The sequence below is a fragment of the Malaya genurostris genome, chromosome 3, assembly GCF_030247185.1.
Source record: "Malaya genurostris strain Urasoe2022 chromosome 3, Malgen_1.1, whole genome shotgun sequence".
Taxonomy (NCBI): domain Eukaryota; kingdom Metazoa; phylum Arthropoda; class Insecta; order Diptera; family Culicidae; genus Malaya; species Malaya genurostris.
The window spans coordinates 168,666,070-168,691,974 of NC_080572.1; the positions used below are offsets into that span (position 1 = coordinate 168,666,070).

At 35.1% G+C, this 25,905-nt stretch overlaps 1 protein-coding gene across 4 annotated transcripts in view; it reads right to left on the reverse strand.

The window, feature by feature from the left end:
- The window catches only part of LOC131439320 (uncharacterized protein F09G8.5), a 64,236-nt gene extending 38,720 nt beyond the window's left edge, over nt 1-25,516 (reverse strand). For 2 of the 4 annotated variants that reach the window (XM_058610208.1, XM_058610206.1), the window contains exons 1-2: nt 24,660-25,516; nt 15,295-15,360 (exon numbers count right to left, since the gene is read on the reverse strand). In XM_058610208.1, the coding sequence (XP_058466191.1) occupies nt 15,295-15,360; nt 24,660-24,739 (146 nt within the window). In that variant the 5' untranslated portion in view covers nt 24,740-25,516. The remainder of the gene's footprint in view (nt 1-15,294; nt 15,361-24,659) is intronic. The other 2 variants (XM_058610209.1, XM_058610207.1) reach the window with 1 other exon arrangement.
- Nucleotides 25,517-25,905: the final 389 nt, after the last annotated feature.

Here is a 25,905-nt window from a genome sequence, read left to right on the forward strand (position 1 = left end):
ATCCATTTGTAATCTTATTTCTAGGTCTTTCTTCGTAATATCAATCGATTTTCATCAACCGAAATCAGCCTGCTTTCGAAATACGAAAGAAAGTTGATCCATAGATACAACTTATGATATACATTGGGGTAAAGAGGGTTAAACGGACTAGTACTGTCATTCCCATTATGTGCACTTGGATCACTGAAGTTTCCTACGTAATATGAACCAATATAGGTAGGTCATATTGGATCTACATCGGGATTGTAAATCTGAAATCAACATAAAATTATATTTGTGGGAAAATTGGGGTAAAACGATGTAGCGCGAAGCATGCAATCATGGAGACTATCTGTTAAATATTTTTTGACGTTATATGCGAAACATAGAACTGTCTTGTTTAAACATAATTGGTCCAAACACCGATCAGTAGAAATTTTTTTTCTGTAAATTCATGGAAGAAGATGACTGGGGGTAAAACAGAATACAGTTATTTGCGATCAATCTTATTAAAAACAATCAATTTATCTTACTTATAAACATGTCAGGAATACCGTCCGATTGGTCGAATTCAATTTTTCCCAGAGTTTCACAGTTAGTTTTCGAAGTAAAGTAAGAAAAAAGAGGAATTGGAGCAAAGTCGCGTTTTTGATCGTTTTTCCCCACTGTGGAACGTCTGATCAATTTCATTAAATTGTTTATATTCGTTCTACCCACCAGATGATAAAATAAACTTTCGACACTGTCGAGTTAATATTTAATAAATAAAACAAATTGATCAGAAAGTCATATAGAATCAAAAATATAATAGAAAGGCATTGTCTTTATTTTAGGTGAATCGAGTGTTGTTTCATATAATATCAAGATGGAAATTTATTATGCGATCTAAATATATTGATGGGAAGCTATAAAACAGGTAATTATCGAATATTTTGTGTATATGCCAAGTTTCATATGAGGAGGCATCACTGTGCAGTGTCATTTTAAGTGACATAACGTCAATCAACCGAAAGAAGAGGAACAATCGAGTTTGGTTTAAGTACACCAATTTTACCAAAGATGATTTCAGCAATTGGTGAAAATTCGGTGCAATAAAATTGATTCACAAATTGTTGAGATAACAGAAATTTTAATACAATAAGTTAAAATGCTTTCTTGTAGTTAGTATGAAGAAGCTTAAACTGTAAAGTATTACCAAGAGTTCCGATGAAACAATCGAAAGTATGTTCGTGATGGTTGCGAAACAAACGAAGTCAAGCTACATGAAAAGTGAACCTGTCTCTAACCTTGAAACTGTATGATACATATTAATATAATAAATTTTGACTTTATAATGATTTTTTGATATACGAAATGGTGAAAGAAACGAACAAAAGGAAAATGATCGTATAGGATACTGTATCACTAATTCTCATTATCGGTCATGTTCCAATCGAGTGTACAAACATGTGTGTTGCATCAAGACTACTTTGGTTCACAAAGTCTATCAAACATATTGAATTATAGATACTTTTATGACAGGACAATAACAATTCACGAGCTTAATGAGTTTAGCTTTTATCATATTCACCCACGGTCCGTACATTTACCAAGTTATTGACCTTATGCCATTTTCTGCTGTCGATACGAAAAACCGTTTCTATTCGACGAGGAACGTAGCAAGGTACAATCCCGTCTGCTAATCATACATACACACACATACATACATACTCGAATGGCAAATGGGGTGTGAACGTCGGAAGGGTAGCTTACACAAAATAAATAATAAATAGAATTACTATGCCGAAGGTCGTGGTACATATTTATTCGAATTAGTACCTAAGTCCAGCGACATGCACGACGAAAGCAAACTAGAACTTCAATTAACTGGCCCAAAGTCGACCGCCAGCTGCCTGCCAAAGATTCGAATGTGGGTTAATCACATGCGCTGTTTCCCGCGTGATATTGAATTTTGGGTTTGGTTCCAATAGATTTCATATGATTGTTTGACGTCTGTATAATCATTTGATGAAAAAGTAGTGCAAGTTCAATTGACTATTGACGGTATAATCAAAATCGTAAATGTCAACAGCGGATGGTATTTGTTGTCGTTTACTACAATGTAAAGTAAGTCTATGGACTTGGAAGTGATGTAAAGAATTTGGTGCAATGAAGCAATGAAATAGACCGTAACAAAATGCGCTCTTCAATTCGAATTAATTTGACAGAACTTATGATGATAGCTTTCTGATAGTTTACATTTGAAGGAGGTAAAATAAAGCTCATACCAATTTAAATTCTCCTAGTGGTTTAATGATGATTTTCTCATTACCGTGTATATAAAAAAACCTCTGTAATTTTCCATATTCAGCTTTTTTGACACTTTTTCCGAGTCCTGATAAGGGGAACCGACATAAACGAAGTGATTGACAGTGAACTTATAAGATCTACAAATAGAAATAGTTCTGAGCCCGATTTGGAAATTTCGTACCATTAATTTTTAACATTCCCGGGAACTCCTCATCCGAAACTTGTATATGGATGAAATTAAATAACAGTTGATGGAACCGTAAGGCCTTCCATTTTAATCAGTGTTTAAAAAAACGGTCTAGCTTTCACCGAGAAAACAATGAGAGTTCAATTTCGATGTTCACTTTCGGTGCTTTCGGAACCGAAAATCGAGGATCGGTGTAGCCAAATTGAGTTTGTCTGACCATCGACAAAAAAAGCCGACAGATTACCAATGTTGTACCCCTATAACTCGACGGATCGACGAACCACGAATCCAGATAAAGTTCAATAGAAATCGAAACTAAAGATTGAGTTTAGTCAAAGTTTATTTATTCTAAGTTCACAAAAATCGATCTAGCTATCTCTAAGAAATTCATGTCCTATTTCGCTTTTTAACTAGAGATGGGCAAAACAGTTCACTAGAAAGAAACGCAAAAAACTTAAAAGTTCCACCGAAAAAATTAGTTTTGTTGAACCGTTCCTTTGGTCTTCTGGAATTTTTTTATGTTTCTTCGAATATAATATGAAACCCACAATTTATATATTGTAGTAAACATATTCAATAATAGTAAGTACTTTTTGCATGTATTTCTACCAATAATCATTCTCCTTTTTATACGTTTTCGAAGGCAATCAGGTAGGTTTAAGCTGGTACAGCGAAATTCTTAATTATATTACCGAATGTTTTTACTGCAAGGGATTCGGGTCCTCATTATCCATATTGGCCTTGAAAACAGCAGTAATGTGAAACCTATTCGATAATCAAATTCGGATCTATTGTGAGTCTACCTGATTTAACAGGTAATGCCTTGAACTGATAAAGGCTTAACAAATACGTGAATACATACATACATACATACATGTCAATATACCAGAAAAGGAAGAATGAGAAAAATTAGCGAGATACTTTTTGCCTTTCTGTGTGTGTATGTGTAATGTATGTAACAAAAATATGCACTCACATTTCTCGGAGATGGCACAATCAATTTTCATAAACTAAGATTCAAATGAAAGGTCTTTTAGTACTTTAAAAATCGTTAAAACATTTCATCCGGATCCGACTTCCGGAATTAATACGCGATAAGTGGAAAATTTTCAATTTCATGAGTATTTTTTTTCAAAACGGTTATCCTAAACTGGTACAAATACCATTAAACTGGCGGATCAATTCTATTAATTTGCAGAACTTGTTAGTTTGTAGGTATATAAGCTTAATTCGGCGCTACTGGTCTCCCGTTTTCTGTTCCGGAAGCAATGAAAGTAGTGAAGAAAAACTCCAAAAATAGAACTCACTTCGATTTCTCAGCGATGGTTGAACCAATTTTGCACAAATCTCAATTTAAATTAGTGCTCATAATATCTCCAAAGTTACTGTAAAATTTCATTCGGATCCGATTTTCGGTCCGGAACGTGCTTGTATGGAAGAAGAGAACACAACACACCTTTAAACATAAGAAGGCAATGATTATTCTGCACAATTATTAAAAACAAAACTACGTATTTTAATCTGCAAACGAAATAAACGATACTTGAGGAACAGAAATTGAATACAATCAAATAAATAGAAACGCTTCCATAACGTCGTTTCTCAGATAGAGATGGATAGTTGTATTTTACATACCTTTCAAATCCATGTTTAGAGCCTTTAGAATGTATCGAACAAAACTAAATTTTGCTTACATTGAAATTGATAGAAAAAGCTCAGGACAGATTTCATCAAGTTTACTGTTAATTAAGTTAAATATATATAGTTCAACTGAAATCGCATATTCAACATCAAATGCTGATTGCTTCAATCTCTATCGTTCATGTGGATAATAAAGGATACGGAGGACGGTATATGTTGATAATGCACTTAATTGACGGAATCAGAATAAATTGGCTAATAACAACACGTTCCCCACTTGACGTAAGGACAACGACCCAAGGGATTATAAATAGATAAAAGACTCAGAAAACGATAAAAACAAGTGATGTGACCATAGCATAATAGTTCTGGGTACGAACAAAATTTAATGTAAAGATTTTATTTGAATTTCGAACATATCACCGCATGTTGAAAAGATAAGTCAGTTTCAAGTTTTTGTGCATTCAACTATTGGCAGACGGCTGTCAAGAGGGGATATTATGTTTTATAACCTTCGATATGAAGCTTCAAACATGCGTTTGTTCGAGCATTATCTAACAGTTCAATGAACTTCGACTGAATTGAAACGGAACAGGGTCATTTCGCCGAAAGCCGTTTCGCCGAAAGCCATTTCGTCGAAAGGGTTATTTCACCGAATGACATTTCGCCGAATGGATCACTTCGCCGAATGCCATTTCACCAAAAACCATTTCGCCGAAAGGGTTATTTCGCCAAATCCTGAAAACGTCTTGAAATCGTAATTAGAATTGATTTATATTAAAGACAAACGAAAGATGATAACGTTAACGTCCGTTTTGTTGACCTACCATTGTATTTCCCAAGAAAACTTGTTGAATATTAGCTACTAAGCATCAAAGCAATTGCATAGGTGTATCTACCAGGCAAATGTAGGTGGTATTTTCCGTTTGTTAAGTGAAAATGAAAAAATATCTAATTCAGTTACGTCACATCGTTTTGGTTCATGTGCTGTCCGACCTCGCTACCGCTCATTCGGACCTAACTAAAGCAAAGAAACCTAGCTTTGAGTAGACCGGGCAAACGAGGCGGTTACAGGTTTGTATGCAAGAGGCCGCCGCTTCCGACGGCGAGTCGGCGGCCGACTCAGCTTGGCTTCGGTTATGTGGCTGTTATGTCTTCTGTATAACTGATACAGAAGACACAACATGCATGAGATATGACCCCTTCGGCGAAATGACCTATTCAGCGAAACGACTTTCGGCGAAATGGCATTCGGTGAAACGACTTTCGGCGAAATGGCATTCGGCGAAACGACTTTCGGCGAAATGGCTTTCGGCGATATGACCCGCTCCCAATTGAAACCTATCCTACATCCATATGTAAAAGCCTTGAAACATTTAATGTAAATTAATTTTAAACACTTGGCACCGTACATCCAAATTAAAAAAAATGCGCGGGTAACTTAGCGTCCTATTTGTGTGGTCCCAACCTAATGATTTTATTTATATAGATTCGGGATATTTAATTAACCCGATTATTCACATTAGTATATATTTTTTTGACAACATCGTTAAAAAAATCGAAAGTTGAAAATATAATCTTGACACAAAAATCCAAAGAAAAGACTTTCTGTAGTGTAATTTGACTTTTCGTTTCAACAGACTTCGCAGCCAATTCAGAGTGTTCAAAACCATTGCATGACTGGTGCTACGATTCTACTGACACTACGAATCCTTCCAGGTCGGGGCTCGAACATACGACAACTGGTTTGTGCATTGAACCTATCAACCCGGGACACAAAAATCCAAAATATAGTATTGAACCAATACAACAAAATAACAATTTAAGTAAGATGGGCTTAGAGTTGTGAATAAATCTATACCTTTCTCGCAGCACCCCTGGGCCGAGAGGCGAATGACCTAACAATTTAACCTTCAAGGTCATTCGCCTCCGATGTTCAAATCAGTTCAATCCAACTCTCAACACATGTTCTCAAAAGCTACACACCGTATTCGGTTCAGCAGACAGTTGTGTTTAGATCGAAATATGAAATTTAACCGTGTATCGTGTACACCACGCTACGGTTCAGTTTTTGTTTTTCCTACATCGGTTGTGTTGGTTGGTTGTCCCGGGTTGGCGGTTCAATGCATAGGACGCTGGTCTTTACAAACCAGTTGTCGACTGGTCTTTACAAACTAGCCCCGACCTGGATGGATTCTTAGTGTCAGTAGGATCCATAGCTAGCCATACAATGATTCTGTACGCTAAGAATTGGCTGCAGAGTCTGTTGAAACAAAATGGCCAAATTCCACAAAAGGAATGTAATGCCAAGACTTTGCTTACCAGTGTAACTCAGCACGGTGATTCCAAACTCGTTACTTACTTTTGAAAACTCGGAAAGAGAGTTAGGTACTATGAAGTCTAAACTGAGAGCCATCTGTATAGGTGAGGATGGATCAGCGATAAGTTTTATCATTACCATCATATTACGAATTGCATCTTAAATCATGATGAACAGAAGAAAATGAACCTCATGGGTTAGTTTTGCCACCCTTGCTCACAACTTTATTTTTACCTGATTGATGTCATATCATTTAACAGCTCATACTTCCAATACGCAACAGTCTTTGGCGAAAAAGTGACCACAATAAACGACAAACCCGTCATAGCAGCATACATATATCATAGTTATGTAATGAAGGAAGTAATTTTCAAATGCCCTCCCAGTCTGACTGTACAAGCTCACAACCATAATCCTCTTTACGTTAAACCTCTCTGGGTTAACACAGCGTATATATAAAGAGCATGTCTTGGCATTGTGTCTTGATGGGTGAATTCATTGTCATAGTTCGATAAATATATATACATTATTCATGATTATCCTTATTGCCATAACAAGTAATGATTTGAATTAAAACCACAAAGAATGACATAAATTAAGATGCAGCGTATCATTGAGAACGATTGAATCGATATTAACCATACATGCACCACACCATTGTCATTTATTGATCGCGTGTACTAAATTAATGGGTCAATGGCGATTTCGAATACCACAAGTAGAGCCTAGAGGAAATCTGGAAATCGAATCTGCAAATATTCTCCAAACAGTGATCTATACAGCCATTGAGCTACTCGTCTAAATCACATCTCATAAGTAACTTGGCCCACATATCACAAGTTGTATTCAAAACCATACACAATGATAATAGATCACCTATTTTACATTTACCGCTCAGGCGGTCGAAACATTTGAGTTTTTTTCTGTCCGGCGAAGAAATTATTCAATCATGCCATTTTTACGCAAAAGGCTATGCAATCATTGTGATAAAAAAACTGAAATCAGGGTCTCTCATTTTTCTCAGAGATGGTTACTAACTTCAATCGAATCAGATTGAAATGAAAAGTTTGTATGTTTATATGTAGATAAGAATTAAACATTCACATAATATCGGAGATATTATCATGGAAGATATCGTGTTTAACCAGTCTCGGAAGGTGCTCGATATGTTCGTTATTTTGAATAGCTTTTCTTATTCTCAAATGCACATCTATAGATGCTCCAAAAGGAATATTCCTGCGTTCTCCGATTTCTGTATATTAGAATAATTGAAATGGACAAGCCAGAATTATTAAATTACGGAAAAAATGTGTGCGACTTTTGCACCAACTGAAGTACTTTAGAGACGAAAAACGAACTAAACTCTGCTCGTGTCAACGTTAGGCAGTCGGCGTGGTTCAACTTTTACCCTTATCCATATCCGGATTTATTACTTCTTTGTAACTAACTAATTTAAATAAAAGAGAACTTATGTTAATATGGCATTGGAATTGCTATCAGAAGACACTTTTTGAAATTAGGACACGATACGTCACCTGAAATTCACTACGAAATCACCAATTGGAGGCTGAATCCTCCAGAACTAAACAGACATAGATACAATCAGTAAAATTACTTTAATTTCCAGTAATTTTCAAAGGACATCTTTAGTTAACGCAGATTTATCTTAGAGTTAACACAGTATGCCTTATGTTATTGGAATAAATAAAGTAGGTTAAAAGTCTTAAGCACACACTTAGGAAAATCAAATAGATTGACATTTTCTTAAACCGAAATATTCGAGCATGCAAAGTTACTCATTTTTACGGTTGATTCAAATATTCATGGATTTTGGTTTATTTTTACGTGTTTGTATGCGTAATTTTACGTTCCAACGTGAAAGGCTGGGTGTGTTTTACATAAACTGAAATCAAAATTCCTGTAAAGCTGTCATTTAACGAATTACGTTTCCATAAATTCAATCACGTGTGGACGATTTTGTTATTTGTATTTTCTTATGGTAAATCATTTCCAGAATGCTTTGTCAAAGCCTATCGGAACAAAACTTTAGAAAATATGAACCTTTATCTGATCTTATCTCACACTGCTAGGCTTTAACTTTTCTGCGAGGCCTTTACATTTCCTTATCTCAAACTGAGAGGTAAGAGCTCGACGTACAGGCGCAAGAGTTCTGCATTGATTGATTTGAAAATTTGTCAAAACATTCTTGAGATGTTTTATTATAACAAAATACAAAGAAAAAATATGATTTTTCGAAAGTGTTAACCCTATCCGCTCCATTGAGTAATAAATTGTATCCTTTGACAATAAACTTCAAACACGTTTTAAAGATCCTTGTCCATCGTCATTTAAAAACTACTTTACCAATTATTTTCAAATTTTCAACACATTTTTTACATATAAAATATCCGACCACAATGTTTTCTTTTTCGTTTTTTGTTTCTTTGGGGAGATTTTACAGCTACAAAATAGCGGAATTGTTCGTTTAAAATCGCAGTTTTGACTTTAAACAACCATTAAAAAATAGAAAAACAGTCAAATAAAAACGTAGTGGTCTAGAAAAACATCTACTACAACTATGTAGCTTTGAGTTTTTGACTTCTGATAATTCTGCGCTGAGATACAGTGGACACCGCAAGTCACGATTTCTAAATACTTCTGCACACTTTAAAATCAATTGGAAAAATGTATGTTCTTTTATTCGTTAGTTGCATTTGGAAGAGTGTCTCAAAAAGCGACGAATTCGAATGAGCAAAATGTACTCCAATCAAAATTTCGTCCAACAACTTTTTTTTACATACATTCACCAATCAAACGTCTGGATAAATCAAGCGTGATATTTTATTGGGTTTCGCTGAAGTTAATCTGTATATCTTAGTTAAATTCCGCTAAAATTTACTTCAGGTAAGGAAAATTTATGTTGATAAGTATACCCCGAGTCGTTACATCAACGATTTTAGTCAGTTTCATCAAATCCAACTGAAATGAAAAGCTGCATAAAAACGGTTTTTATTTATTCGCTGTATACTATATACATACATACTCGATGTACAACACTCAGTGATTTCGCTACCGTAGATCTACCAAAACCACGTAATTATCTTCGGCTGGCAAAAACCGCCGTGGCGTGCTGCCCAGTTTTAATTTTTATCGCACTGAAGCGAATCACGTGCCTGCATGAACAAGACAGAAGCGATTAGACAGTCGCTCCCTTCTGTGAAACCGACTTTGAAATAGGCGATTTTACATGTTGTACCGGTGTTGTAAAATTACGCTGTTAACAACCGAATACGTTTCATGTTTTGCTGGTTATAATGTGCCTCCATTCATTTGGTGCTAATCAATCCAAACGACAGACTTATCAATCATAAACTTTAAAACACATTTTCGACATCCGGAAACCATTACCGGGGAAAAAAAAGAGTCATATGATTTCCATTTCCATAAATTTCGAAACCGTGCGTTGAGTAAGAATTGTGCGGAATATTTCAGGATGTGTTTGTGTTTTGTCGTGAATACGATTTACTTTTCTATGGCGCCTTCTACAAAAATTGCCCTCCGAGAGAGGATCGGGTGAATCTCTAACGTATGAACATAATTTTTGCTCCATGCCGTGAAAAATATGATCATCAATTTATGATAAAATTTTCTGAAAACTCATGACAGTTAAGATTTTCAGTCATAATTTTGAAAGCTCATTACTAAGTGATCTGTAGAAGGATTTATATAATCTACCCAAAAATTCGAAATTTTCCAACTTAAACATATATTGAAACAGCATTAAAGAGTTTCAATAGTAAACTGTTGAAATCTTGTCTGATTTGACCCATGTCAGCACCAGCCAATCAGAATGCGTTCAGAGGAAGAGAACGAAATATCTGTTGCTGTAAAATTTAGTTACTGTAAAACTTGAGTTACTGCACAAATTCCAGAAGAAAAGGAATCACTCAGAACTCAGCTCTGAGATTTGTTGTTCTCTCTGTCACCTTTTGCTCTGTGAGAACTTGTACACACACCTTCAGAAGAGGCTTCAGTGCCTTATGCTTACGGTAGTTGAAAACGAATTACTGTCTCAGTTGCAACGTCGAAGCGGTTTTATTGATGAAGTTATTAACACATTTTCTTGACGTGCAGAACGCCGAAATTTTCTATTGTATTAATGATACGAAAAAAATAAAATGAAGTGTTCATTATTGTTAGAGCACCTAATTTAAGGAAATAGCTTTACAAATACATAAACGGATATAAATTAGTGATTGTCATTGTTAAGGACGTGTTGATATGAAAAACAGGATAGATCTATTCGGAGTTTCAAAAGTATTTTTCGGCCTTCAAAATACTATCTATTATCGGCATGTATGTTTATCGAAATGGTAAGCATTATTGGAAAAGCTTTTATCGTGTTGGCTAAGACGTCATCTTTTACACAGTCTACCCGTATTTGATTCCTGTGTACGATCAAAAAGTTTGTGGAACGGTCATTGACTTTTTCTCAGCAAGAATATTCCATGAACCTTAAGCACATTCGATTACAATAACGCATTGATTTAGTTATTCATACATATAGAAGCAAATAGTGTAAATTTATGAAAAAGCACATATTTTTGATACATAATTGATGCATTCTGGTATATTTTTAACCACAAAACAATCAATATTTTTGGTTGTGCATCGTAGCTATTAGAAAATAAAAAGTAGAAAAAATATACCCAAACCTTTCGTATTTCAATATTTTTTAAAGATATCAGAACGAAAAAGAATCGTCTTTCTCTCACACTAAAATCAGTTGGTTGCACGTCAATTCTTCTAGAGGTGCCCGCAATATTTCCCTAAGGTAAACTTCGAAGAAAATCTACTAAAAAATCTGCAACCAAATCTAACAGAATATACTAATAAACGCATCTTTGACTACACTTTAAACAGGACACACATGCTTTCACTCATATTTATACAGCAACGCATATAATAAAAAATTTAACAAGGAAAAATAGACAAAGATATTTAACAAAATTTAACAAGGAAAAATAGACAAAGATACTATATGTGAATTAAATATTCCTCAACCTTGGCAAGATGATTCATACCACTAGGTGTGATGTGAACTATGTTAGGTGTATATATCGATAATTTTACTCCGACAAGTGATGTGAACTCACCTCTATCAAATAAACGTGTAGTCACGTAAAAAATGTCGGTAAATGAAGTGCGAACCCAGAATAATTGCAACACACTGTCTTGATCTTTTTGGGCAACACACTGTCTTGATCTCTATAATGGTTGCAATTTCGTGGATTCGTGGGCTTGGGAACAAAACATTCCGTATCAGTCTCACACTAATGCAGCACACTTTTAGAATAGTGGCATGAAACTAAATTTTTACAAACTATTGTTTTTTTTTCAATGTTCTACATCAAAGACTGCAACAGAAATTTTGTTCAGCAAATACTAGCCTTCAGTTTAGTAAATTTCACCATTGAAGGTGACTGTGACGACGAAAATTGAACTTCGTTTTGTTGTCATCAGGTATTGAAATGTTAGGATTTTGAATGAATAACCTTTCCTTCCGTTTGCTTATATGCTACTACCGGTAAGACCAAATTCGTTTTTCACTCATACCCCCAACTTCGCACATAAGGTCAGAAGGTTTTTCTGATTCGAAAGGCGAATGACCGACCACAAGCTGAAAACCTCAAGAATCCAAATAAAATTAAAATTATCACTCAACAAATGCAATAATTTTGACTCGTCAAAAAACGTGATCAAACAAACGTGCCAATAAATCTTCTAAAATTTTAAATGTATAATAAATATTCTTGCGGATTGTAATATAAGGAGTAAACGTTCCATCCTCTTTGCAAAGCTAAATCGAGTTGACTTGCATCACGACGCGTGTTTACAATTGTTCGTGTTTCAGTGAAGAGGAATCCATTAGCATAACCGCAGCTGCACACCTACGCGTTCGAGTTAGACAACCGAAAAGGTGAAACAGGTATGCTAATTAGAACGGTTACACATAATGAATCATTGATCTAAAAATCGAAACCACACAGCAAATACTGAGTTAAACGGACTAATAATATTGCTTCACTAAATTGTATTTGGTTTTCAATTTGACTTCCGCCGTTATCTTATATCGAGTTTGCATTGTAAATAAAATAGTTGCATACTTGTTATTCAAAATACTGCCCGTTACTTGCTATTTCTTTATTCTGTTACTAATTCGAGTTGATTCAAGTATCAATCCAATTTTGACTTCTGCATAAGAGCAGCAATCTTTGTTAGATAGACTGCGTGTCATCGATTATAACAACTACAGGTTTGGTACGAAAAATTTTAAAATCAAAACGCGTGAAATCCGCGCGAAGTCGAAAACAAAAACGCGCGAAATCCGCGCGAAGTTGAAAACTAAAACGCGCGACATTTGAGCGAAGCGTTTACACCACTATTTTAGCGGTAAGCATCGCAGAACTAACAGTGAAAATTAAATTGTCTACAATTTTGTGGAAAATAAATCCTAACAGCTTAGAGTCTTTGAAAATAGTAAAATCTATGTGCTTCTTGAAATTTAACTTGGAATCTAGAAGAACACCCAGGTCCTTAACAGACGATGCGCGTTCGAGAACAGTTTATGAAATATTATAGTCGAACTTGAATACAAACTTTTTGCGGTTACAGTAAATGGTGATGTTGTACAATCTCTAATTTTCACTATCATTTCATGACCAGTTAGATATGATCGAAGCCATATGGTATCAACGAGTATCAAAGAGAAAAACTCATGAGGCTTGTTTGTCTTACTCGTGTTCGGATGACGGTTTTGATGCAGTGAACGACATTGCATTCTCGTGGTACCTCTCAGTAAATTAATTATTTAATTAGTAAAGAACTGTTTGATACTTTTTCCATAGAAATTCTTGCTCAGGAAATTAAAAAATGGAAGTATGCAAAATTCACAGAATATATCATCTTCCGTTTCAGATATCAAGAAGTGTGAAGAAACACCATGTCATTTCATATCCACGTCATCCAGTTATGTTTCTGACATTACCCACCTACTTTTGTAAACCGGAAACACATAGGATTTCTTCCATATTTCAGGAGTGCAAAAATCTTCTTTCGATTTCCGCGTTAGAATGGGACAACGCAAGCTGTATATCAAAAAGTTTCTGTAATTCCTGGTAAAAGCTATGCTTAAATAGCGATATGTACAACTCAAGATTGGAGAGTATAAAATCGAAGTTTTGTCCACTGAAGAAAATATTTGCTAGAGCCGCATCCTCGTAAACTTTGGTTTTATCAAGGTGGAAATTCACCATTTCGGTCAACTCGACCTGCTGGCTCGATTGCTGAAACGTTCCCCATCTTTAATTTTGTGGGGTTTCATAAAACTAACTTTGATTTTTTGGGGTTTCATAAACGAACTTTTTTTTCTCGAACAAATGATTCACAAATCTGAAATAATGTTTCTTGCAATTCGCGCGAAATCCGCACCATCGCATCAAAATCTGCTCAGAAACCGCGCGAAAATCGCGAAATCCGCGAAAACCGCGAAATCCACGCGACCGTAACAACCCTGCAAGTAGTAGTCAGATAGAGCAACGTCCGCGGATTAGGACTAAAACGGTAGAATCCCACATTTTAGTGTTTTAGTTTTTTTCTATTTTCGACCGTTTGTTTTTGCGACTTGGTGAGAAAATTATCATAATAAAGAATGATCTTCATCTTAGTTTTTTAAGCCGTTTTCTTATTGTTCGGCTCAAATTCATCAATTGAGGTTGGTATTAATTCCATGCGATGGTTTCAATACATACATCTACTTAAAGCGAAATTTCACCAAATCCCTATTTTTCGGCTCAAAAAGTGACATTTTTTAATCGAGAATAAGTTTATGATGGAAACATATATCCACAAATGATTTAAAGCGATGAAGTTGAAATATGTCAAAACTTATTAAATGATAGTTTCGATCGATCCATATAGGTCAGCGTTAACTTTTAGAGATAATTATTGTAGAACGACGGGAGCATAATCTAATATTACAGTTTTGCCTTCTCAACAAATAAAAACAAAAATATGTATCCAAAAATAATTTAATATCTCCGTATTTTTCTAAGAATCCTAGTAAGTGGTATTCCAGCTCTTCCTTCGTATAAAGTTATTTTAATAAAAATACAGAGTGAAAACGCATAGCTGGTGTATTCATGAGACAAAAGCCATGTAGTATCAATATAACCATTTCATTAGCTCTGCAAGTTACGAATCGACATGCAAAGTTTTCCGAAACAGAATATATTACCAAGACTCTGCTTTTTCCTATGGTTCGGATCAACATGTGTCCCATCACAAAACGGGCCAGCTAACGCAATAGAAATGGTAATCGACTTGACTTATACAATATATTGCACTTATAGTATAAAAAGACAATTTTATGACTCTGCATCTATTAGTTCCCACCAGAGGCGCCAACTTCACAGATGTGTGGTTGATTCAAAGGAGTATTCTTCATTCAATGAAATATTTACTCCATATAACATACATTATCAATGAAGTGAAAAAAAAATAAAAACACGTTACGAAATAGAATACGATGTTCTCGGATCATCGACAGCGGGTGTGCTTATTTTAGCTCATTCTTGTTAATTCAGTGTTCGTCATGAAAATGACAAATATTTCGGTGCACTAAACTACTATAGTAAAACGCGATGAACTAAAAACGGCATAAATCAAATATAATCATTCATCATTTAAAAATAAATAAAAATGCAGTATTATAACTGAAAGATTGTGTGACAAATACAAGGAGAAGAATCCGATAATAGAAATTTACGTTACGTCATATTTGAACGAATCCATTGTATACTAAACAGATATGTCATACCTGAACGCCAGCACTTCCACGCCTCGCATGCGTCTGATGATGGACACGTCACTTAGTTCACTTCCCCTGCAGAATAGAATAAAGGATACGATGAGAAAGGATGTTATAAGCACGAATAAATATGACGGTCATAGCTATAAATACCACGGAAGCAATTTATGGCATCATGCGAAAAATTTTGAAAGGTGTAAATGCTATTAAAATTCATTTAAATTAACTTTGTGTGTCTGATGTCATACTGCTTTCCGTTATGATGTTGATAACTCAATTATATTTCCATGGATCAGTGATAGGCCCTGTGGTCTCTCATGACTTCAGAGTCTCAAAAATAAAATAAAATCATTATAAATCTAATCGCAAAAAAAACAAAATAAAAAAATTAAAGATATGCAAAAAAACCACAGGTATTATTTGATAGATTTTTCGTTTAGCTTGAAAAGAAAATACAAAATAAATTATTGGTCTTATTTTCGGATGAATTGTCGAACTTTTGGACGAATGCCTGCCATCATTTTATGCACAGTTATACTGTCAACTTTATCAGCCATTTTTCCCCACAATTTTTTCGAGTTAGCTGGTGTCTAGATTGTTTTTCTCCGTTTCTTCAATTTACGCTTGACAATTGCCAACACTTTTCGACTGGACAATTGGGTGGATTCAATTTTTTCTCAAAGAAATCGATGTCCTTCCGCTTATACCATTCGATAACATCCCGACTGTAGTGGCTGCTAGCCAAATCATGTCAAACCTTTACGGGACCATTGTTTGATCAAATGAAAAGTAAAACCCTCTTTTGGAAACACTCGTTTCTAAAAAGAGATCCATTCATAGACGCTCCTGTGGTGAAAAGTTTGGTTCATTTTCCACAACTGCATATGCCTTGCCAAATCATGGGTTTGCGAGCAAATTTATCCTGAAAAACAAATTTAAACTTCATCGCAGCATTACTCTTAAGTTTAGCTAGGTAAAGTTATTCGAAATCCATTTTTACTTAATGTCCACCAAAATACATCCATTATATTTGATCAGAACTTTCACATATAGGGGAATTGTACCAATAGTCATTAGTAGCATCGGCATATTATTTTGCTTATTGATCGGCCTACCAACTGATTGAGTTGTATTTAATCGATGTATATTTACTTCGGTCCTAAGAGTCAATATTACTTGAAAAATGAAGAGACAAATGTACAATACTTCTGTTATAGTGATGTGAAAGTTCGAAGTATTGTACTAAACAGGGATGGCACATCTAACTATTAGTTTTCCTATATGAGATGGAAGGCGGAACTGAGATGATTAACGGTTACCTTAGTTTCCTGGCACGTTATTACTTGTTCATCTCGCAACTTGTTCTTCTAGCAACTGATAACTGATAGTAAAAGGAAAGAAATCCGTTACTACAGTCATGATTAAAAAATAATAAAACTAAACATTTGAATTTCTCATAAAGTCATGATAATTGTTTATGCGTTACTTGAGGAATGTGTTTCATTCAAAACTCGTAACTCTAATTGTCTACCCGGATATCACCTTGAACCTTCTGACTCAAGTATTTTATGATGGATTACTAATAGATTAACCCTTTCACGACCATAAGATATGCAGGACGAAATATGTCAGTACTAGACAATATTTTAGCTATTGGGGGTATAAATTAAAAGAATATCTCCAGAAAAACATAGCAGGGTGCATAAGTTTCCTATAATTTCAAGGGAAAATTTTTTCCTTATGATGCTTAGAAATAAATAAAAGAAGAGTTGGGTTTATTATATCGTAATTTAATTTAATGTTTTAATTGCTTAATTTATCAGAATAGTAAAATAAATAGTTATGGTATTCTGCGAAACGATTTCATGTACTTGTGGACGTTGCACATAACACATTTATTATGTGTTCGATTTTCTATACGTCATTTTGCACAAACTTTTTTAGTGCAATAAAGATTGATAGTTCTTTTTACTTATTCGTTCAGAAACACATTTTTCGCCTTGCATATAAGTTTTCTTCAACATTCAGTAAAAAACATCGATTTAATAGTAATTGAAGAATCTATAACGATTTTTATAGAAGGTAAACATTAAACTTGAGCGTTAAGGGGTTAATAGGAAGGCAAAAAGCAAACATCGAAAAACATTATTAGAACATTATAATTAGAAAATGTGTTCTTTCATCTTCCGGCTGACAGAGAATTATAACATAGATAGAATATAACAACCAGTGCGGTAAAACTTCATTTCAATGGCTATTCACTGTCAGCATACCTCTTCTCATTCATTTTATTTTTGTTGCCGAAGTTCCCCGAATTCAACGTCAATTGAATAACCGTATCTAGTCACCTGAAGTTTCGCTTGCTCAGTTTGTAGTGCCAAGTAGTTTATCTGTTTCATTGTCTTCACTGTGGGTAATGAGCAAGTGCGAATGAATATGTATAAACATCAACTCGATAACCAAAACTCTCTCCGACCGTAATGATGAATAGAGAGTGGCGGATCTCATTTGAGTTTTCAATTACCACCAGCAAGTTAAAATCGATAATTTCGAATGTTCGAAATGTATTGAGATGTCTTTCGAACTATTAAAAATGAATACTGGAAGAGGGAACAATTGATTTATGTTTATTTTGTAATTGATATTTCAGTTATCGTGACTGGTTTAATCAATTCAAATGTTTACATGAACCTCACTTGAAGGCCGCACTCTCATTGAATTGTAAGAGATATTTTGTTACTTCAAGAGATAATATGACGGTGGTTAAACACTGAGCATCGGTAGAAAGAGAAACGAATGAAGGACGGGATGATGCTCATTCGGTGCGACAGCGAAGGTTGTGTGTGTTAGAATGTGAAGTTTACTGCAATAGAGTGATCGTCAGTGTGTGCACACATTCGATTTCAATTGAATTGAATGAAATTTCGCAGCACTGTTAACAACACATACTGTATTGATCCACCTAAATATTTCAAATGAAACGATTTTCAAAAAATTATTTTTTGATTCAGATTGATTGAATTTAAATTAATGTTTAAAAGAAATTCACTGTGCTTTTCGGTATTTTGCTATTCAAAAACATTAGTTGAAGCAAAACAAAAATGAAGCAATCGCGTAAAAAATTAATTCATGTTTAAAAGATTCATATTTCAAGATATAACGCCTGAATTTATGTTGCAAAAATCACCATTGTACTAGAATAACGACTAAAGTTAATTCCATAAATGTAAGGTGCGTTACGCATTAATTTCAGCAAAATTAGTCAAAATATTCATAAAAAATTTAAAAAAAGTCCCAATGGTTCATGATCCAAGAACTTTTCATCATGGTGTATTATAAAACCTAAAAATTCAGCTTTTCTCCAAATCATGACTTGTTTTACTTGTTCCTATAATTGAAGTTTTGCCCGTTTAGATTTTTTATTAGGACACGTGCCACCAGGCCCGTGCGCAGGAAAATTTTTCAACAATAAGTTGAATGATTCCTGCGCACGGGCCTGCGTATCGCAATCCGAATTAACATAAGATGCACAAGAATAGGTAGAAGTTAATCGTGAATATCTCGTCTTGTACTAAACCCAACAACAAAAGTTTTTCTCCAGGCTGTCGAAAATATAATCAGCATTTTATGATACAATTTTCAGTAGGATGAAATAACCGCAAATAACTCAACTTTTTTTAATTGGTTTGACGTAAAGTCGCCATAACTAAGTTCAGTTCAAGAAATATATATTCGAGAAGCCAAATGAAGGAGAAACTCACAGAAAAAATGATTTTTTGGAAAAAGCAACGCTCAGAGACAGGACTAATACCTTCGTTCTTATGCAATCCGTGCATACGCGCTACCATTTCACTACCCTAAACCTTGTGATAGACACGGCCAGTCGTGTAGTAGCGACTGGGTTTGGTAAAGCGTACATCGAACATGGTCTAAATCCTAGCCTCCTTACGACCGGTATCATATATCCAAACATCCTTTCTTTTCATTAGACAAGAAACAGTAGTCTTCTTGAGATTCTCATTCATTTGGCTTCTCCAATATATATTTCCACTCATCCATTGCAAAAGTTCAAAATTTAAAAGTTCGAAAATGTTTGATTTAAAAGCATATTGAGGTGATATTCAGTGCCAAACAATGTGCGCAAAATTTCAACTGCATGAATTAAACGAATCATTGCACAAAGCGTGTCGTGCTGATCCGACACATAGAAATACAAAATATTTTCAGTGATTAGGAGCAGTGAGTTTACGACAATTGTAGAATTCTTAAAATCCAATGTGGGGGTTTCGGTTTGTGGATATTCAATTAAATCGCTCTGTAATTTGAATTTTAAGGACGGGTATGATAAGTTAGTGAAATTATTACCATATAAACTTCTAACTTAAATCCTCCTCCTTAACTCATCCAGTTATGTCTCTAACATTACCCACCTACCTTTTTTGGAATGGACCAATGCCAAACCTCCAGTAGACAGTAAGTCAACATAAACTATTTGTTAAACTTCAGGGACACGATTCGCAACTCCTTTGAAATTAATGCAGCTTCTTTTCTGATTCCTTGGATTACAACAAGGTTTTGGAGAAAAAATATTTTGAGTAAAAAATGCTCTTCATCTCTCTGATAGTTTGATTTGTTAAAAAAAATATATATTGATTATATGCTAGGACGTAGCATCAGTAATTTAATTTAACCATAAAACATTACGCGGAAACGATCCGCATTGCTGGAAAGTTTGTGATGTGAAGAAATTGATTATCGTCGGTATCCGTAATTGGCGAAATGCGCATTCGCAAAAAGCACTATTAAAGTTGGCATAGTTCGAGGCATTTTTTAATTTCAATTATCTCCATCGCCAGTCTAATGGAAATGAGAGCTAAATAAACTGAACCGGAATCTACGACTGTGCCGATCAATGAAAAAAGCTCTACTATTATTATAAAATGACGCAAAAACGTAATTCTTTGCATTGTTGTGAGTCTTTTCAGTAACAAGCACCGAATCAACGAAGTAAACTCTTCAAGTTCAGGAAAATAAACCGGTTCGTGGGAGTAAACTCCTCCAGCAGAATCAGTTTGTTTGCCAAGGCCCGTTTCTTCTGATACTTCCCAAAAGTGCCATCACGGTACTCGGACATTTCCAAATAAGAACATCCTTCAATACAGCGCGGTATTCAAATAGGTATGGAATGGTGAGAAAAACGGCAAATGTAGTAGTGTCGGTGACGCTGGTAGTAGGTTAGTATCCAGACCCACGCGTTGCGAACCAACCACGCGTTTGATTTTGTTGATATTTTTGCTCTGTTGCGGCAAAGCTTGAGCTTTGCGTTTCAGGTTTCACTTTCTGATTTGAAAATCCTGTTTCCACCACGTAGTAGGGTTGTCTGTTGCGGAATATGTAATTCATTACACTAAATATTTGTTTGATATATTGAAAGTCTAGGCACAAATGACGGGTTTCAAAACAATGCATACAAAAATTATTATTCGAACGTTTTTAACTACTCTATCAGGTGCCTTAATGTGGCATAAAGTGCAATATTTTGAATAGACCGCAAACATTTCACCACCCTACTGACGAATCGCTTAAAGAGACAAAACCGGTTTTCCGTAACGCTACTGTGAATAATATAAGCTAACAGCGAAAATAGTTCTTGGTATGTTGCGTGCAGCTCTCATTGTACTAGCTGTCTGTCCGAAACCAATTTTAGGAATGTGCAACAGAGCACATTTTTAGTATTGCAATCGCCAGCATGCCTGCGTCGTTTAACTTTTCAAGTTGTGTCGACAGCCGACAAATAGATGGTTTTCAAATTACCAAACAATGATGCCATTAACTTTGCATATCTAGCAAAGCATAATTTCAAACAGCTTTTATTAGTTCGAGCGAATTTCAAAGTAACGAATCCGGTACGCATATTTGAACATAGCATATAATGAACATAATCGCATCATGTATACGTTTTACACGCAAGCTTACAATATACCAATTGCAATGCCATTTTCCATTGTTTCGGAAAAAGCACTGCTATGCGATACTGTGCAGCGTACTGAAAGCAGTCATCATCGAGTGATGAAGTCTATACAACTATATGTATTTCCATTTGCCATCCACATTTGCCAGAGTGTATTTGCCGGCGGACTTGATTAGCCAATCAATTTCGAAGTGGTGAAATCTTTATTTTGTCGGTTTCCGATCCGATGTGGTATACAATTAAATCACATATTATGATCAGATAAAAGTCAACCACAGGAAAATATGCTAATGTGAAACAAAACATCGAAAGTTTTCGAATTTCGTATTCATACGTTTCTCGCGAAGTTGCAGGAATCAAAACAAATTGGCTCAAATGGCATGATTCCATGTTTTTTCCGACAGCTTTGTCTTACCATGGCTTCTTTCCACTTTAAGTAAAGGATTTATGTACTGAGTAAGGTGGAAATGCAGAAGCTGTGAATTTCACAATCTACGGAATCTCGTGTTTTAAATCGATACAACAAGCGCTTAACTGTTGGTCGGAAGGATAGAAGGGACCAAAATGGATTTTCGTATAGTGAAAAGGATCAAAAGCGGTTAGTTCAAGCTTTCAAGAAGAATCTGAACGGTTCTGAAGTAGATGTGGCGAAACAACTGCATTTGAGTAAACTTGCATTTGAGTAGTGCAAGAATAGAAAAGGGCTACCTACGTAAGGGAGAGTGTTCGGTTACCGGCACCCTTTAATTTAAAGCTCATAACTTCTGACTTAGTACACATTATGCGGACATCTATACATCAATCGAAAGCTAGAGTCCCTAGTTAAAAACTGATTAAGAAACTAAGTTGATTCCATTGATTGAAAAAAAAACTTTATTATCAATTAAGTACAGTGATCAATTTCGGCCATTTCAAAAAAGGTGTTCGGTTACCGGCACCCCAAGAAATTTCGGAAAAATATAAGTAAAGAATGCAATTATTCATAGGAAAACCGGAATTTATACTTTTCGGAGACGTTTTGGACAAAAGTCTTCATATTCTGATGGTGACTTCGCCTTGGCTCTCTTGGTCAATGATTTGGATAATGGCACCTTTGATGTTGATTTTGCCGGTCTTCCACGTTTTTTCTTCTTCCTTTCCGATTGATGCTCTTCAATTTATGATGCTATAATTAAGACAGAAAAAACTTTTGTGTTGATTTTCACGCAATAAAAATTTGTTTTGAATGCAGCAAAAAGTACAAGCGTCTGTTTGCTTCGGTATTCGGTACAAAAAGAATGTGCTGCTATTGCACACACACATGACATTTGTCGTAATGACGCAATCTGCCTTCTGTCAAAAGTTACGGTGGGGTGCCGGCAACCGAACACCTTCCCCTACAAAGTTCAAAAGGCACAGAATCGCAAATAACGGCAGAATACGGTGGAACAATCTGGTTCATGAAAACTCTGCCAATTAAGGATCAAGAGTAAATCAGGTTAACTTATGTTGGTAATTTGTATATTACGTACATTTTATTTGGTGCGTATGTCAAAGATCTATGTATTCATATATGCAGTGCAACCAGTTTATCAAAGCGGCTTGAATGATTGAGTATCAAACAATCTTTTTTAGCAATAATGTATTCTCAAATAAATGTTAAGCCTGACTTTTTGGATGAAATATCAGTTTTGATCAATTTTTCACCAACGTTTGATGGAAAATTGCTTACATTTTATAAATGTAGATATTAATTCCCTAATAAAAAAGTTAGCAACACTAATTCAAAGCATTTGTATTAGATTGCGCTACACAAAATAAACAAAACTAAATATTTTCTGTTACAAAAGCAGTTTTCCGGAAAAATACATAGTTTTACGACAACATTCCATATCCATTGCCTTTCGCGTGTTAAATTAAAGGTTCCTATTTTGCGGGTTTACTTATAGAAGGTACGTAAATTTCTGCAAGAGGAAATCTATATAGGAATGTGTTTGTTGCTAATCAAATGTATTAGTGGAAGTAAGCTGAAACTGAGATAATTTTTCTCGAGCAGTTTTCAGAAAAACTGGAGTTTTAGACTAAAATTTTGCTTTTCTTGAATTGAAATTTTAAGCGGATTGGTTTATTGTTCAACCATATGGAAGATTTATTGATTAAAATAAGAAAAAGAAGCGCAGCAATTTGTTTTTACGCACATATTGTTGACATTACTCATACGCTTGCAAGGAGTCTTGCTTTTTAAAAAGTACGGAACCATCATAAACCAGGCGGTTCGGAAACATTCTGATTAATGCTGGCAATCACCTTCGCAGGCATTCTTTTTCGTACACCTTTCTATTGAAGAGCCGGTAGAAGCTAAACTGTTAGATTTTCGACCACAACTGCAAATACCCTGCCGAATCAAATACTTGTTCGAGAATTGGGGATTCGGACTTCTTTTTGTCCAGAAGTGCTCGACGACATCGTTCCTTCGCATTGCTGTATAAAAAAAAGATCCGAAAGCTGTTTAAAGAATTCGAGCACATGTGCTTCGGACACAACAAAAATTTTGCAAAAAATTGGTGTAAATTTCTTTAGCACGACTGTTGGCAGTGAAATTTTGCTTGTAATCAGATTGGACACCATTTTTCACTTTGTACCCCTTCAGTCCTTGCCTCTGCTTCACTTTTTGTGCGTATAATTCTGACTTCCCAACTGTCCGAGCCACATTTCTCAAATAAGGGCTACCTCATTTGTGTCCATTTGTTGGGAGTATACTTTCAGTTTGTTTTACTTTCAACCTTCCGATCCAATGTACAGAGGTTCGAAATCTGAATTTTAACTTTCTCAATTGAATTTTAAAATTGACACTGAATATCACCTCTTTTAAATCCAACATTTTCGAAAACCTCAATTTTGAGTTATTTGTGGTTATTTCATACTACTGAAAATTTTATCAAAAATAGCTCATCATATTTCCGAAAGCATGGAGGAAAAATTATGTTGTTTAGGTTTATAACAAGACAAGATATTTACGATAAAGTACTGACCGTTTCTTGTACAGGGTAAGTTTTGAAAAGGCGCCCCATAGTAAAGTAAGTTATATTGCACAAGAACATGAACCCACCCAACACGCCGGAGTCCCGGCCAATAGAAAAAAATCGGCGGTGAGGAAAGCGACCAAGGAGGCTGTGGAAAACTTCGCATTCACTAAAACGAAAGTTAGCGAAACATGATTTGATTTATTAATACAAGGTTTGCTCCATTTTGCAAAAATTCTTGTTTGACCAATTTATGATCGTAACACCTGTTAAAATGGTTTCTCTAATAAAATTGTGACACGTACACATGATAAAGCAAACTACAATTAATTAACCTGTGTAATAAATTTATATTTAAAAAAGACAAAAATATAGTTTGATATCCAAGTTATACAGCTTACCAGCAATTCAGTTTTTTTATTGCAGCCAGATCTGATTGTTTGGATCGGGCAATGACCATTTCCTCCGTAAGTCTGGCCATTGTTGTGACTGCTGGTTCTTAGACAGCGGTTTTCCGCTGTTAGGCAAAACTATTAACTACGTCAAGGTTGCTACAATTACACACAACTCGTGAACCACTTATCCTATAGTGATACCTTTTCTAATGTGGTGTTTACGTTTTGTTTTTGCATTATGGACACAGCTTTGCATAAAATCTGAGTATTATGATTATTCCTTCTAATTCAGTTCGTAATTATATCGGGACTAGTTGCACTAGTTACACTTATTTGCTTTTCGCTATACGGTATTTATTTACTCCACTTGCTTTTCACGCAAACACTTGGCCTTGGACACCTGGCTTTTTCTTTGTATCTTTCAATTGGAAATCAATTGATTTACACTCATGCAATTTAAGTTGAAAGGTAGCTTTATCGATACTCCAAAACTGCCATTATATTTCACTTCTAGCTATCAAAAACACACCTTCCATTTAGTAACTTGTCACTGATGAAAACTTTTTTCGCTTTTTGCCGTCGAGCGGTCGTCGGGTTAGAGACAAATTCTTTGATTATAAAGAAAAATCTCATTTCTTTTTAAAGCACACAAAAACCATAAGAAGCAAAAACAAATAGTGAAATCTTGCCAAAGTTGCGTACAAGCTATCTTTTGTTATCACTCTTTTCTCTATTCGTACCAACCATATTAGTATATATACTCCCGATCAGTTCCGCGCACAACTGACACGTTTGACGGCGAAAAATAAAATAATTTTGTAATATAAAATCTGGTTTGTCGGAGTGTTTGAATGAATCATATGGAAATCGAACGAACGGTAAGAAAACGAAAAGTATACGGTTTATGTATATGACAAAGGAAACTGACAAAATGTCAAATAAATTATAGCGTAAAAACGTTCGAGCGTTTTATGGCACCTCCAAATTGGCTGCGTACGTAAGTAGCACTCGAAAACTGCATTATTCGAATGAATCGTTAATTCATCACAGAAAGTTACTTTGGCAAGATTTTTCTATTCTATTTGGTTTTGCTTCGTATGTTTTTCGTCAAACATACGATATTTAAAAATCAAATTTGGACGACAGTTTTGAGGTAGTCAGGCACATATCAGATCCGATTATTTACTGATCGAGTATAAAAGGTAAACTTTGATTGAAAATCGTTCATTTCTAATATTGCTTCAGTTCAAGT